The 17305-nt window shown below is 40.6% G+C and overlaps 1 protein-coding gene across 1 annotated transcript in view; it reads right to left on the bottom strand.

Moving 5' to 3' along the window:
* Positions 1-3309: 3309 nt before the first annotated feature.
* otc (ornithine transcarbamylase) overlaps positions 3310-17305 on the bottom strand; it is a 70220-nt gene continuing 56224 nt past the window's right edge. Inside the window, exons 9-10 of the mRNA XM_060833538.1 lie at positions 7559-7696; positions 3310-3664 (exon numbers count right to left, since the gene is read on the bottom strand). Coding sequence (XP_060689521.1) covers positions 3605-3664; positions 7559-7696 — 198 coding nt within the window. The 3' untranslated portion in view covers positions 3310-3604. The remainder of the gene's footprint in view (positions 3665-7558; positions 7697-17305) is intronic.

The raw sequence follows: 17305 nt of genomic DNA, 5'->3' as shown, positions 1-17305 counted from the left end.
GAGTTGAATTTTACATTCTCACTAAAATCAGTAAAAAAAAATGACTGGAAGAAATTAATAACACTGAAAATACTGGAATCTCAGCTTGCCTGACAGCATTTTGAAATTTTATTGAATGAAAATTCTTCATCAGAATTATTCCAGGTGTACATACACTTACAAAAAAATGTTATCACACATCCAGTCCATTACACAATACTTCAAACTTGCCTTTGGGCACAAATGGATCTTGGAATATCATTGTCAAATGAAGGATATCAGCAGGATTGATGCATATTTACAAATGACAGAAATAGATCTATTGCAGTCTGGTTTTTTTCTCTTTTTTCTGACTTTCACATTATTGTAACATGGCATTTTACTCCAATCCATTTTTTTGATTCATGACCTCCTTTCCTCCTTCACAGATGAATAAAATGACCTGTTAATTATTCACCTGGCGTTTTCCTTTCTGCCTCTTTGAGACGATATCTAAATAATTGATCATCATCATTAACAATGTCCCACAATACCAGAGAAGCACAACATTCTGCTATTGGCCTGTCAGGTCAAATTAGCTCAGATCTCCCTTCATGATGTGTCAAAGCCATTTGGATTACCCAAGGTAAATTGTAACTAATTGTCAGAATTCAACAAATCTGAATTTAAACAAAAAAAATCTCCAGACTTTAACTCTTGATAGGCATAATGCAGTACCAAAATCTTGACCTGAGCAAAACTCACCATAAAATATATGAGTGTGGTATTATCAATCTCTTCACCATTGCATGTGTACCACCCTACATGATCAGAAATGTTACCAGTTAAAAGTCATCCCTTCAAAAAGAACTGATGGACTCAATATTCCAGTATTCATAGATACTGAACTCCATTTTTCTATGGAGGAGAAAGTGAAGAATGCAGATACTGGACATCAGAGTCGAGAGTGTGGTGCTGGAAAAGTGCAACATCCGAGGAGCAGGAGAATCAACATTTAGGGTATAAGCCTTTCATCAGGAATGACTGATGATGGGCTTAAGCTCGAAACATCAATTCTCCTGCTCCTCAGTTGCTGCCTGACTTACTGTGCTTTTCCAGCACCACACTCTTCTGTTTTTCTATACCAGCTTGTCATAAGTCATCAACTATCTTGATGTTCTGGATCTCTAAGTCTAATGTTGCACACTAGGTTAAGTTATCACCACCTGATTAATCCAGATCCTCACATAAGTATGCACCAGAATGTGCTCCCCTTCCAATGTAGACCAGAGTCCATTCCTCTCATAACATATTTCTATATGGTCAAAGGGCAAGGTCTTAAAGAGGTTGTTGAAAATTTGTATTAGCCATCAAGTGTCATTGATGATGAAGTATAGGAATGGGAACTGAGAACTAACCTGGAGTTGAAGAGTGGAGGATGAGTCCAAGAGTAAATGTGATTCTGGATTGACCAAAGAAAACCCTTCCACTGGAGCTGAAATCTCCAAAAGATCTATCTTGACAACTGATACACCACAGGTTTAATCTGCACTCATACCTTATTATCTTAGGCAACAATAAAGATTAGGACATCCTCCTGTTCATCTTCATGCAGTTGTAAAGAATCTCTTCAAGTCTGCACTCTTCTACGGACTCTATGCTTTTCTGACCCCAGAACATTTTTCATTACCTTCCAGTTCATTCTTGCTAGCTGCATCTTCAACCATAATGGTCCTGCCTTGCCACTTCCTTCCAAAAGTGTGGTCAATTTTCTACTAAGCCCTGCAGAAGGGTCTTGTGTTTCCCACTCATCATCCATTATCTAGGAAAGCACTTAGAGAATGCAAGTTGTTTCTGTTGTTTAAACAAAGCTTACCAGAATTAACAATTGGAACCAACACCTTTTAGTATGTTCCAATTGATAATTTTGCATTCTTGTCCAGTATCATCATATCAAAAGTTGGACACACAATACAATCAGATGATTACCTAATATAACGAATGCAGTGTTCTACATCGTTAGCCATTCAGCAAAATAATATAATCCATTAGAAGAAAATCCAAAACTTATTCTAACTCTTCCATCATAAAGAGAGTGAAAAAAAGGAGAACTCGAATCTCAAAAGATAAATGCAGAAGGTTTTTGAGTCAGTATTTCAGCAGCTGACATCCTAGATGCCACAAACAGGATGAATGGATATGGTGTTTCAGTAGCTGACTTAATGTAAGATTATTTCTTTTTAATTTATTTTTGACAAGTAGACAGTAGATTTTATGATTATACTTTCCTAGCTTTTGGAAATTGTGATTTTTCAATCCATTAACATTAACGAATGGAAATTCATGGATTTTTAACATTACTTTTGGATATGTGACTTGAGTGGGCAAAGTTCCCTGTCTGGAACTTGCAATTGGAAAATTCATCCCTGTGGGTCTATGTGAAAGTAGCAGATGCTGACCTTATTGACTGTAAATTCATGCGAGCAGAGATGATGTCCTATCCAAAATATACAATTCAATTCGGCCTCTAACTAAATTATCATGAATAAATGTGAATAACAAAGGTAACAGAGAGATAGACAAAATATACCAGTATAGACACACAGAAATAGGAGTAGACAATTCAGCCCTTAAAGCCTGCCCTATCATTCAATTTTGGGTGGCACGGTGGCTCAGTGGTTAGCGCTGCTGCCTCACAGCACCAGGGACCTGGGTTCGATTCCAGTCTTGGGCGACTGTCTGTGTGGAGTTTGCATATTCCCATGTCTGCATGCATTTTCTCTGGTGCTCCAGTTTCCTCCCACAATCCAAAGACGTGCAGATTAGATAAATTGGCCATGCTAAATTGCCCACAGAGTTCAAGGATGTGAAGGTTTGGTGCATTAGTCAGAGGTAAATATAGGATAATAGGATCTGGGTGGGTTGCTCTTCGGAGGGTCGATGTGGACTTGTTGGCCTGAAGGGCCTGTTTCCACACTGCAGGAATTCTATTCTATGACCGTGATTGATCATCCAACACAGTACCCTGTTCCTGTTTTGTAAACCGCACACCCTTTCATCCCTTTTGACATAAGAACTATATCTAACTCCTTCTTGAAAACATTAAATGTTTTGGCCTCAATTGCTTTCTGTTGCAGAAAATTCTACAGGCTCACCACTCTCTGGATAAATTTCTCCTCACCTCAGTCCTGAGTGGCAATACCCAAAACCTTAGACTGTGTCCCTTAACTGATTTAAGTGATTGTATTTCAATAAGGTGATGAGACAGTTCACTAAACGTTTCTTTACTCTGTAAACAATATATGCCAATGAAATATAAGTAACCAGATCAAGGAATTATATAGTTACACATTCTCTTGCTGCTTTTTTATTATCTTTAGGCTTGCATTGTGGATGTTGAGTAGGACAGGATATAGAATGATAACATGAGATGCTTGTACATCATATCTGCATTTCGACATCGATCAAAGGATCTCTTGTAAACTTCTAATTTCTTCTTGATTATTGCAAATAAGCCATATTGTCATCATAGTGCAGCAAAATGATGTAATTTAATTATATAATAAAAACTGCAAAGTTAAAGCATTTCTGGATGCTCTTCATAGAATGCTTCCATTGCATGTCGATGTTGGCTGGAAGACAGGATTCAGAATTTTGGCTTGGAGCGTTTTGGGGTATAATCTGTTAGTATGCTCACCATTGCACCCTGTTTAAAGAAAACACAAACAAAAGGCAATTCATGTTTAAACTGTGATAATTTTCAGTGGTATAATACTGGACTCCTGTGGAGGCCATCTACATGAATCTGTTACTGAAACGCGCTAACATTTGCAGGCCAGATAGCTGATTGGATGATTAAGTGCCATATGTGTATAAAAACTAGTTAGATCCATTTCAGATCATATATCCAACTGTGATCCCATTAGGTATCCAAAGCATACACATGTACTTTGTTTGCAAATAATGGGGCCCTGTGCATTAATATATGAAGCATCCAGTGCATGCAAGTGCGCAGCATTGCATGCTCAACTGCCAATCTTTTCAGATGGAAAGAACATGAATTCACATTGTGCTTGTTTACAATTTAATAAAATAGATGGCATTCATTCTTTGGTTCATTCCTAATGTCTTGAGCAATCGGTTAACCTGCTTGGGTGAGATTTAAACAAAGCTTGGTAGTTAACTGTTATCCATCATCTAACTGGTACATCTACCAACCAGAGTCCACTTGCCAACCAATCAGCACTCTTTTTGCAAATGGTATAAAGTGTTGTTTTCCTTTATGTTGATACATTTGCATTTGCCCTGATGACTGCAAGATGCACAGCATTAGCAAAGTGTGCCTTTTTTCAGCAATACTCAAATTCTGCACCACCAAATGGCTATTCATATTCCATTTTGTTATCTTCATCATTATCATTACAAACATGTTGCATTTATTTATTGTCTGTAACATAGTTGAAATTATAGAACCTATAAAAGTAGCAAAATGTCTCATGGAGGTTCACAGGAACATTATCCAAATTAAAACAAAACTGAGCTACAGAGATACTAAAATAGGTGACCAGAAATTTCGCTAAAATGCTGGGACTTCAGAAATTTTGAAAGGAGGATGGAGATATTGCAGCCAAGAGGTTTAAAGCAGAAATTACAAAGCTCAGATATGAGACAGCTGAAGGAATGATCGTCACTTGTGGGATAAAATAAATCAGGAATGTACAAAAAAAACAGAATTGGAGGAACACAGAGTCCTGGAGTGTTATAGCTCTAAAGGAGATTACAAAGGTTAGCAAAGTGTGCCTTTTTTCAGCAATACTCAAATTCTAGCATGGAAAGTGAGGGAACAAAATGGAGTCAGCTATTTTGTGGCATGGTACTTCATGAAATACTTCATTCAATGTAAAGAGAAACTGCTGTTTGTGAGCCTATGTAATTAGTTCTGAAGAAGGATCACTGGACCCAAAATGTTAACTCTGACTTCTCTCCACAGATATTGCCAGATTTTCCAGAAATTTCTGTTTTTGTTTGAGTAGTTATATACATAACTTTTTTCACTGAGGTTTTAATTGATTCTCAAACAAATACAGAAAAATAGTGAAATGATATGGGAAAGGACAAGTTGTATAATGCTAAAAAGAACTGGCAGGCATCATTTGTTCCATCATCAGAATCTGTTCTCCCATGGAATTTCATTGAACCATTCTTTGTGGCGACATAGTTGATGGTACAGAGTGGCTGATCTGCTTCCTAAGTCAATGCAGAAAGCAGTTGCATGAATCACAAAACACTTATTTGAATCAACAATCATGCCATCAGATTTACCCTTAATTTTGTAATTAATTATTTTTCTATAATTTTGTAATTAATTAATTTTCTATAATCTTAAAATCAAAAAGCAAAAACTTAAAAGCTTCAGGGGTTTGAATATATATTTTTCCTTGTATTAATAACTCTTGGAATTTCCAGCTTCATAAACATTGTCACATTTTTGTGTTGAATGAGAGGACCAGGAAACATGTTGCTGTTTTTTGAAAAGATTTGTAACTCAGGTTGAGGTCTGGATGTAGGTTTGCTCACTGAGCTGTAAGGTCCATTTCCAGATGTTTCGTTACCCTACTAGATAACATCTTCAGTGGGCCTCAGGCAAAGCACTTTACATGATTCCTGCTTTCTATTTATATGTTTGGATTTCTTTGGGTATTTCTTGTCATTCCTGAAGAAGGGCTCATGCCCGAAACGTCGATTCTCCTGCTCTTTGGATGCTGCCTGACCTGCTGCGCTTTTCCAGCAACACATTTTCAGCTCTGATCTCCAGCATCTGCAGTCCTCACTTTCTCCTTGTCATTTCCTGCAGTGATGTCATTTCCTGTGGTGATGTAATTTCCTGTTCTTTTTCTCAAGGGTTGATAGATGGGGTCTAACTCGATGTGTTACTTGATAGAGTTCCAGTTGAAATGAATGCATCTAGGAATTCTCACGCGTGTCTCTGTTTGGCTTGTCCTAGGATGGATGTGTTTTCTCAGTTAAGGTGGTGTCCTTCCTTATCTGTGTGTAAGGATACTAGTGAGAGAGGGTCGTATCGTGTTGTGGCTAGTTGATTTTCACGTATCCTGGTGGCTAGTTTTCTACTTGTTTGTCCAATGTGGTGTTTGTTACAGTTCTTGCACAGTATTTTGTAAATGGTATTAGTTTTGCTTGGTGTCTGTATAGGGTCTTTCAAGTTCATCAGCTGCTCTTTTAGTGTGTTGGTGGGTTTGTGGGCTACCATGATGCCAAGGGATCTAAATAGTCTGGCAGTCATTTCCGAGATGTCTTTGATGTAGGGGAGAGTGGCTAGGGTTTCTGGACGTGCTTTGTCCGCTTGTTTGGGTTCATTGCTGAGAAATCGGTGGACTGTGTTCATTGGGTACCCGTACTAGCCACCAGGATCCATGAACATCAACTAGCCACAAAATGACATGACCCTCTCTCACTAATATCCTTAGATACATATAAGGAAGGACACCACTTTGACTGGAACAACACATCCGTCTTAGGACAAGCCAAACAGAGACACGTACGAGAATCCCTAGGAGCATGGCATTCCAATCGGAACTCGATCAACAAACACATTGAGTTTGATCCCATCTCCCAACCCCTGAGAAAAAGAACAGGAAGTGACATTACCACCGGAAATGACATCACCAACCTAAAGAAACCCAAACATATAAATATAAAGCAGAAAACATCAGCAGTGCTTCACCTGGAGACCCACTGAAGATGTTACTTAGTAGGGTGATGAAACGTTTGGAAATGAATCTGCCAGCTCGGTGAGCAAACCTACATCCAGAACCTCAACCTGAGCTACAAATCTTCTCAAAAACTTGCTGAATGTCAAATGTTACGAAACAACTAAATTACTTGTTTTGTAGCTTCTTAATTTTAGAAATGTAAAGGATGTCCAACAAACAATTTTGGTCATTTTACAAAGTATAAAATTAAAATTTTAAAATACTATTATATGGTTACAGTTACACTGCAATTGGTGCAAAGCCCGTGATCGACAAAGTTAGCTGTTCGAGATTATTACGCACCATGTGCCCAAATTTTGAATCACTCTCAGGTCGACAACTTCAAAGCAATTAAGGCACAACTTGTGAAAACTAAATTGAGTTAATCCAGAAGCTGCAATATAAATGATCCATTAAATAAAACTTGGATTCTTACTCAAATGGAACATGTTTGATCAGTTAAGTATTACAACAATAAATCAGCTAGTATAGCTAACACCACAGACTGATAGGCAAACGGATGGTCGCAGTAAGTTCCTAATAATCTCACTGGAAGAAAAGTAATGTTGTTTTAGCTCATTACCTGACATTGTATTTCCAAAATTTAATGATATCCAATATACCTAACAACTTAACATTCATAGAGTCATACAGCATGGAAACAGACCCTTCGGCCCAAGCAGTCCATGCTGAATAAATCTCAAACATCATGTCTTTTATGTGAGTTAGAAATATTTCAAGAAGCTTTACTGTTTGGCCATAGTCGCTTCTGCTCTTATTACAGTTGCAGTTTTCACAAGTTGTAAATCCAATATTCTCCTTTTTCTTACCATGATTGTCCATTTTCTATTTTCAGCTTCTTGGAAGACCAGAGATTTTGGGGAGTAAAATACTTCATCATCAACTTCTTCTGGTTTTCGTGGTAAACAATGCAGGAATATCCAGTTTGGTGCAGCATACTGTCCGGTCTGTAATAACATAAAAAGCATAAGTTATTGAATACACACAATAGACAACAGACATTAGGTGCGGGAGTAGGCCATTCTGACCCTCGAGCCTGCACCACCATTCAATATGATCATGGCTGATCATCCTTAATCAGTATCCTGTTCCTGCCTTATCTCCATAACCCTTGATTCCACTATCCTTGAGAGCTCTATCCAACTCTTTCTTAAATGAATCCAGAGACTCCACTGCCCTCTGGGGCAGAGCATTCCACACAGCCACCACTCTCTGGGTGAAGAAGTTTCTCCTCATCTCTGTCCTAAATGGTCTACCCTGTATTTTTAAGCTGTGTCTTCTGGTTCGGCACTCACCCATCAGCGGAAACATGTTTCCTGCCTCCAGAGTGTCCAATCCTTTAATAATCTTGTATGTCTCCATCAGATCCTCTCTCAGTCTTCTAAACTCAAGAGTATACAAGCCCAGTTGCTCCAGTCTTTCAGCGTAAGGTAGTCCTGCCATTCTAGGAATTGACCTCGTGAACCTACGCTGCACTCCCTCAATAGCCAGTTTTAATGCGGAATCTGTTTTGACATTTGCCTACCTTCTCTAGACAGCCTTCAACAAGAAAATGGCACCAACAATGAGCCATACCCATTGAAATAAGTTATTTAAAAAAACTTATAATATATTAAGCTAGTTTGGGCAGCAGTGGCTCAGAATTGACATTGAACATAGCAATGAAATAACTTACTGCAAATGACATAAATGGTTTTGAATGCCAAACTGCTTATGAACCATTTGAGTGCTTTGTTGGATTAAAGCCTTGCAGTCACAAAAACTGTCTTAGAAGTGAGTTCATACCAGGCCATTCCTGAACAAAATGCTACAGAATGTGCTTTTTAACCTGAGAGACACTAAATTACTTTTGTATGTTTCTTGCTTTCTAAAATAAACACTGCATGCAGTTACACAAGAGACCTTACCCTGTTCTAACTAATAGCTAAAAAATCATGCACTGCTTATAACAAGCAAATTACATTATCACCATGGTGGTCAATATCAGTGATATGGGCTGTATCCACAATTCTCCTATTCCTAAGCATTAAATGAATACTTATTGGACATGCTACCTCCAATTGTGAAGTATTTCTTTTGAGGTTAATGATGCATTATGGTTTATAGTTCCACAGACTAGATACCGATACCTAAAAGCCATTTATCAAGTGCAAACCTGAATGCATTACATGCGATTTGGTTATGTGTCACTTCCAAACTCCTTTCTCTCATTTTAACTGTGCATTATGTATCAAATATCAGAACAATATTCATCCTCACCTTTGTATGCTACAACGGGAAAGCTCTTGAATGCAGGATTAATGAAGGAGAATGACGGTCCTTACTGCAAAACTGGCCAATGCAAGGAGTAGAACTCAGCCCAGGAAGAGAATATGGTTTATTTGAGATGCAGTGTGGAGGTGGACTTAAAAGCCGGAAGTAATTCTAACGGGTTGTGTTTTCTTGCGTGGTTATGTTCCTCTCAGCTCATTACATATGTGCACACAGATAAAAGGCCAAAGTTTATGAGTAGGAAGTTAGCCCCTTCACTGAATCCTTCCAGGCTTTTGAAATAATACAATTGTACCAGCCTCCACCACTTCCTCTGGCAGCTCATTCCATACACGCACACCCTCTGTGTGAAAAAGTTGCCCTTAGGTCCCTTTCATATCTTTCCCCTCTCACCCTAAACCAATACTCTCTAGTTCTGGACTCCCCACCCCAGGAAAAAGACTTTGTCTAATTATCCTATCCATGTCCCTCATGATTACCCCATGTGCAAGGGTAAGAAACCCCCTCGAGCAGGGGACTTTGCATGCAGTGCATGTGACCAACAGATACAATCCAGGCTGGACTTAGTCAACATGAGAAACATCAACACCCCATTCTACAGAATGAAAATCACCTCAAAACAGCACTCAAGGTCAAAGCAAATGGAGGAGAAGCAATCACATATGGTCACAGGAGGAGGTTGCACTCCTGAAGGGATTAGAAAAGAAATTTGCAGGATGCAAATTCATTAATGAAGAGATCGCTAGCATCTTTAAAACGAAAACACCCCAGCAAATCTCTGACAAATGTAGAAATCTTGCGAACATTCCACCGAAGTCTTAATCCCAAATGATATGAGTATGACTGATGATTCGCACGAATCTGAGGCAGAGAGTGTTCAGGATAATGCCAATGAACCAAACCCACACCAAAGAGCTAACCGCAGAACACCGACTTCAATCCCTAAGCATTGGGACATAGATGACCAGCTAAATCAAGCTGAGGAGCTTTTGAGCATGAGGAGTGACTAGTCCTAGGGATTGGACTAATGGAGAGTATTACCAATCTAGTAAAGAATGGTGGGCATGGACAGAATAAATGGAAAAAGCCTCAAGGAGGCCAGACTAAAAAAGACACAAAGACAGGCAACAGTACCAGCGCAAAGAAAAGGTGAGCAACATGTAGAACTCTGTTCAGAGCAATACAGCAGCTCTACAAAACCAACCGGTGCCAACTAGCTCGAGAGATCACGGGGGTGTCAACATCATCCACTTGTCCTCTCCCAACAGAGGAACTGGAGGCATGTTTCCTAGATACACTGTCTGTACCAAATCATAAATCCAACATTAGCAAATATGCCCCATATACCAGGAACGTAGATGATGGATCCTTGATGAAACCCATTGAGGTAGAAGAGGTCAAGAAAGCCATCAAGGGAATAAATAAGCACAGTGTCACTGGACCAGATAGCCTGAAACTGAGTGATATAAGATCTGTTCATGAGGAGGAAGAAACTTGCCTACCCTGACTCTTCTCTCTATGGTTAAGATCAAGCATGATACCGGAATCACTAAAAAAAAGTCGAATGGTCTTGCTTCCTAAGTGCGATGATGAAGACCACCTGAAAAACGTTGACAACTGGTGGCCAATAACCATTGGTCTTATGCTGCTAAGACTGTTCACAAAAATAATGGCAAAATGTCTCAGAGAAACTGTCGAAATTAACAGCAGACAGAAGGGGTTTACAGCAGCCACTCCCAGGTGCAATGAAACATTATCATCCTCAAGAACATAATTAAGAGAGTGAAGCATAACCGTAAGGACCTTCCAGTTCAACTCGTTTGGGCACAAATTACTATTGAAAACGCTGCAGACAGCACATTTCCCAAAAGCCTTTTGTAGACCTGATCAAGGATCTCTACACTGGCAACACAACAGTGATAGAAGGGAATGGAACTTATAACACTCCAATAAACCTTGAGAGGGGCATAAAGCAGGGTGCAGGTGAGGTCTGCAGATGCTGGAGATCAGAGCTGAAAATATGTTGCTGGAAAAGCGCAGCAGCTCAGGCAGCATCCAAGGCACAGGAAGGGCTTATGCCCGAAACGTCGAATCTCCTGTTCCTTGGATGCTGCCTGACCTGCTGCGCATAAAGCAGGGTGACCCACTCTCATCCATATTATTTAACATCGCTCTGGATCCTTTGATATGCTCTCTGGAGAATAGTAATCATGATTTGGAGATGCTGGTGTTGAAAGCTAGTGTGCATCCAATTAAACCTGTTGGACTATAACCAGGTGCTGTGTGATTTTTAACTCTCTAGAGAAGGCCAACTCAGGGGTCACCATGCCCCTGGGAGGCAGAAGAGTCAACAACTCGACTTTAGCCTTTGCAGATGACATTGCCCTTCTGAGTGACTCTCACACCAGTATGGGGAGGAGTCTGAAGCTGTTCCAGTCATATGGGCCTCAATATTAACATCGCGAAGACAAAATGCTTCCACTTTATGTTCAAGAGGAAGACCTTCCTGTACAATCACTTTGCTAACTGGACGCTGCATAACAAGTCTATATCCTCTATACCCTCAGGTGATACTGAGAAATATGTGGATGTCCGAATCGACCATGGGCAGGTGTGTCAGAAGGAGAATGGGAGGAAAGGCTTAAGACATGGGTGAAAGGAATACAGGGAGCAGCTCTCCGACCGAGGCAATGCCTGGAAATCCTAAAAACTCATGTCATCACCAGATTGTATTTTCACTTGCTCTTGATTGAAGCATCTCAAAGCACAGTCATAAAACTGGACCAGATTATACGCAATGTCACAAAAGAATTCCTACACCTACCGCCTCATACTAATGATGGGATCCTGCATGCCAGCAATAGGAATGGTGGTCTGGGCTTGCCAAAACTAAAAGTGCAGATTCCATCCACGATTCTACGCAAATGTGAGGCATTCGAGATGTCTAATGATGTGAGCATACAGGCCTCCTTTCAATATAGTGAAGAATGCAACAGAGACACTGTTGCAGGACTGTGAGAACTCAAAGTCCTCAAGGAAATCAAAGATTTCTGCCCGGCAGCCAAAGTGGCATCGAAGGGGAAATGGACCCAATGACGCAATTACGCCAGCACTTTAAGAGGCAGACGCTGGGTGACAGGAACCGCCCAACAGGTATGCAGGATGGAGAGAGTGGGAGTTTGAAAGGTGGTGAAGGCTTCAATGTCAAGGGGCAGGCATTCAGTATTATAATGATGACAAAATCTCAAACCCTTGGTTGAAACTAGCAATTCATCTAAAATCCTCACAGCTTATAAACAGCTTGCTCCTGTGGAGTAATCCATACCCGACAAGATCCACCCTATCACAGGGAAGACCAATCAGAATCAAAACTTGCCAAAGATGTGAGACAGAAATCAAAACCATTTCACACATCTCAGGTTGTTGCCCATTCGTTAAAAATGCTTGAATAAAATGCCATAATAAGATCGTAGACCAGTTGCGGAAGCATGTCAGTAAGTACGGCTGGACATAATACATGGTGCCGAGATTGGTTGCAAAAGATGGCTCACCATGGAAATCCGAACTCATATTTAAGAAAGATCAAAACATCATGATGGTCGATGTTACAGTGTGGTACAAAAATGACAGGAAAGCTCTGGAAATGGTGTAGCAGGAGGAAAAAAAACCAAAACCTTAACGCCGAGATAATGGAATTGACGGGAGGTCAATTAAACCGCAAAATATCGCAGACTGGCTCCGGCCGGAGACAAGTTCCGCCAAACCCCACCAAAAAAAATTAAAGGAAAACGAGGGTGCCAGTCCATTAAAACCAAGATCAGTTACGACACCGAACTGATGCAGCAAATCATATTTGAACCTCATGTAATGCCAGTACAACCGGGACCCTGGCCCGTGGTAATGCCAGGAAGTACACATTGTCGACGAGCGGTGTAAAGACTTGGAAAAGGCACTCATGCGAGTGTTTCAAAGTAGATTTTGGACAGGCTTTGTGGGGGTCAGGAGGTGAATTACTTGCTGCAGTATAGATGGCCTCTGACTTGCTCTTGTAGCAACTTGTGTTTATATGGTGATCCTAGTTGAGTTTCTAGTCAGTGATAACCTTCGGATGTTGATAGTGGGGGATTCAGTGATAGTAAGACCATTGAATGTCATGGGCGGTGGTTAGATTCTCTCTTATTGATAGTTATTGCCTGGCATTTGTGTGGTGCAAATGTTACTTGCCCCTTGTCAGCCCAAGCCTGGATATTGTCTGGAACTTGTTGCATTTGAACATGGACTGCTTCAGTATCTCAAGAATTGCAAATGATGCTGAACATTGTGCAATCATTGGCGAACATCCCTACTTCTGACCTTATAATGGAAGGAAGTTCATTAATGAAGTAGCTGAAGATGGTTAGGTCTAGGCCACTACCCAGAGGAACTCTTGTTCAGATGTCCTGGAGTTGAGATGACTGACCTCTAACAACCATGACTGAGTTCCTATGTGCCAGGCACTGACTCCAACCAATGTGAGGGGTTTGCACCCAATAACCATTGATTCCAGTTTTGCTGGGGCTCTTTGATGCCACAATGTAGGTTCAATGTCAAGGGCTGTCAGTCTCATCTCACCTCTGGAATTCATGTCTTTTGTCTATGTTTGAATCAAGACTGTAATGAGGTCAGGAGTGGAGTGGTCCTGTGGAACCCAAAGTGGGTGTCACTGAGCAGGTTATTGTTGAGTAGGTGCTGCATGATAGCATTATTAATGAAACCCCATCACATTACTAATGGAGTGGTAATTGGCTGAGTTGGATTTGTTCTGTTTTTTATGTACAGGACATACTTGGGCAATTTTCCACATTGTTGGGTAGATACCAGTGTTCTAACTGTACTGGAACAGCTTGGCTAAGGAAGTGGCAAATTCTGGAGCACAAGTCTTCAGTACTATTGCTGAAATGTTTTCAGGGCTCGTAGCCTTGGCAGTATCTAGTGTCTCCAACTGTTTCTTGATATCACGTGGAGTGAATTGAATTGGCTGAAGACTGGTATCTGTTATGTTGGGAACCACTGGAGGAGGCCATGATGGATCATCCACATGGTACTTCTGGCTGAAGATGGCTGTAAAAGCTTCAGCCTTGTGTTTTGCACTGATGTGCTGGCCTCTTCCATCGTTGAGGATGGGGATATTTGTGGAGCCTCATCTTCCAGTGCGTTGTTTAATTGTCCACCAGCATTCACAACTGGATGTGCCAGGATGGCAGAGCTTAGATTTGATCCATTGGTTGTGGAATTGGTTAGCTCTGTCTATCTCTTGCTGCTTATGCTGTTTGGTGTGCGAGTAGTCCTGTTTGGTAGCTTCACCAGTTTGGCACCTCATGTCTGGTGCTGCTCTTGGCATGCCCTCCTGCACCATCCATTGAACCAGGATTGAATCCCCCTTCTTGATGGTAATGAGGTTACAGATTGTGCTGGAGTTTCATTCTGCGGATGTTGATGGCCCATTGTGCCTCATGAATGCCGAATTTTGAGTTGCTAGATCTGTTTGAAATCTGTCCCACTCAGCACGGCGATAGTGCCACACAACACAATGGATGTTAGTCTCAATGTGAAGGTGGGACTTTGTCACCCCCAGAACTGTGCTGTGGTCACTCTTACCGATACTGCCATGGACAGGTGCATCTCCATCTGGCAGGTTGGTAAGGATGAGGTCAAGTATGTTTTTTTAGGAGCAAGTGAGAACAACAGGTCAGACAGCATCCAAGGAACAGGAAAATCGACATTTCGGACATGAGCCCTTCATCAGATTTACTAACCTGCTGTGCTTTTCCAGCACCACACTCTCAACTCAAGTATGTTTTTTCTCTGTTGGTTCCCTCATCACCTGTTGCAAACCCAATCTAGCAGCTCTGTCCTTTAGGACCCAAACAGCTCAATCAGTAATACAGCTGCTGAGCCATTCTTGGTGATTGTCACTGATATCCACCACTGAGAGTACAGTTTGTGACCTTGCCATCCTCAGCGTTCCCTCCAAGTGTTGCTCAACATGAACGAGTATCAATTTATCTGCTGACGGAGGACAGTATATGGTAATCAGAAGGAGGTTTCCTTGCTCAAATTTAACCTGAAACCATGAGACTTCATGGGGTTTGGAATCAATGTTGACGACATTCAGGACAACTCCCTCCCGAATTTTATACCATCATCTGACCACGTCTGCTGGGTCTGCCCTGCCGGTGGTAAAAACACTGACCCACTGGGAGGCCAAATGAACAAATCAAGTTTGAAGTCTCAACCAATCCAATCAAGTTGATGTAAAGTTCATTGTGAGTGAGATGCAGGTACAAGTCAAGATGCCCTTATAGGTTGCAAACTTCATATTACCACCAGCTAAGCCCCTAGATATTGTAAAAAGCAAGTGATTGAAGCTGGTATAGGGATTATAGAAAGGCAAAAGGTTTATGAACCTAGTTTAGAATGACTGGAGTGATTGTGGAGGGTGTGTATGTTGCCACTTCAATTCTTGTACTGTTGTTTCATATTGAACTTGTAACAGAATGCTGACTGTAAAAAGAAAATGGTATATGCTTTAATTCTTCTTGTGGGGACATGCTACATTAGTGACAAATATGGACTTTCAGTTTTAACTTTATTCACCAGATTGTGATGCATGAGATGTTCGTGGACTAAAATGGTTTAAAAATTCCTGATGAAGGGCTTATGCCCGAAACGTCGAATTTCCTATTCCTTGGATGTTGCCTGACCTGCTGTGCTTTAACCAGCAACACATTTTCAACTTAAAAATGGTCAAACATAGGCTTAAAATGGTTTCTATAATCACCTGACCACAGTTTGAGACCTGTCAAGGAGATCAATATGGAATAAGCAAAATCATTTGCATGGAAATTACCCATTTATTTAGACACATTGAAACCAGGCCCCTAAGTCAGTGGCAAGAGATTCACATCTCTTGCTGTAATTCATAATTTGATACATCGTGAACTTGGGAAGACAATGGAGCCAAACTTGGAAATATATTAATGAACTATATTTCAGCTATCTCATGAGAAAGTCTCAAAACCGCTACTCCAGCTTCAAATCAAACATCAACAGCTTAGTAAAACCTCAGGTAAGGGTGGTAAGTTCATACACTAACAAATTCTTGTATTTTTTTAAAAATGTGGCCTCTAGATTCCACTCCTGAGACAGATGTAAACAAAAAGAGTCCCAGCCCCAAAGGTTCACCCTTCGAGCCACACTCTGAGGAGGAACAGTCACGAACATTAGAGGGTGCACCATCAAGACCTTCTTCACTCGCCTTCACCAGCACAGACACTTACCTTGGTGGGTAAAAGTGTCCCTTGAATTTTCTTTTCTGCTACATGGGTCTCTGAAGTTGATTGCATACATGGAACATCATAACAACATTGCATATATGCAGCCTTGTGGCTTGGAGGCAACATTTTTGGACAAGCTAGAGTAAGCTCAGGGTCACATTTTGGTGAGTACAGTCCTATGTTAGCTCCCATCTACCGAAGGGAGAAATTGTCAAAATCCCTGACATTTGGAGGATTACTGGAGAACAGGCCCCTGCTGACAGCACAGCTGATGGAGTTGCAAAGGCAAAGGGGAATGTCTAATTAGAGATCATGCGTGGACTCAATTAAAGGGCTGTCCAAATCTGATGTTGTGGCTCCAGCATTCAAGATTGCTTTGCCTCACCAGCTGGGTAATGTTTGTGAATTGCATATACTTCTGCTGACGTCTCCTTTGTACCTAATGATGAAAACAAAAAGTGCGGTGTGTATTTCTATTTTCATGTGTTGTCGATGCTGTTCTTTTGATCCTGCCTGGTTTTAGGAATTGACAGGACAAATAGATTATATCCCTAGAGGTGCACTTTTGCTGAGCAAGTGTGAGGGATTTAGAAATTGAATCAATGGACATTCATTTTGGTTGATTCAAAAATACTGGAGGGATCATACAACTGCTGAACGTCTTGAAGCTCAGGCTGCAAAATGATTTTTCCATTTTTTTATAAACTCACCTTATTGAATGGTTCAAATTATGCAAGAAGCCCAACCAGGTCCAATTCCCTGTTCTTCTTTCCCAGTATTGTATTGTAAATGTGTTGCAGTTAACAATGCTTCTTAGAAATCTATGAAAACGCTACTATGTCACTGGTCAAGTACAATATTACATTAGCATGAGTAACTAATGTTCACAACCTTGATGAAATTAGATAAATTCCAGTTAATTTAGGAATTGGAAAACTATTTAGTACAGAGGTGAAAAGCTGGGATGCA

The sequence above is a fragment of the Hemiscyllium ocellatum genome, chromosome 12, assembly GCF_020745735.1.
Source record: "Hemiscyllium ocellatum isolate sHemOce1 chromosome 12, sHemOce1.pat.X.cur, whole genome shotgun sequence".
Classification (NCBI taxonomy): domain Eukaryota; kingdom Metazoa; phylum Chordata; class Chondrichthyes; order Orectolobiformes; family Hemiscylliidae; genus Hemiscyllium; species Hemiscyllium ocellatum.
This window is presented reverse-complemented; position numbering and strand designations above follow the sequence as displayed.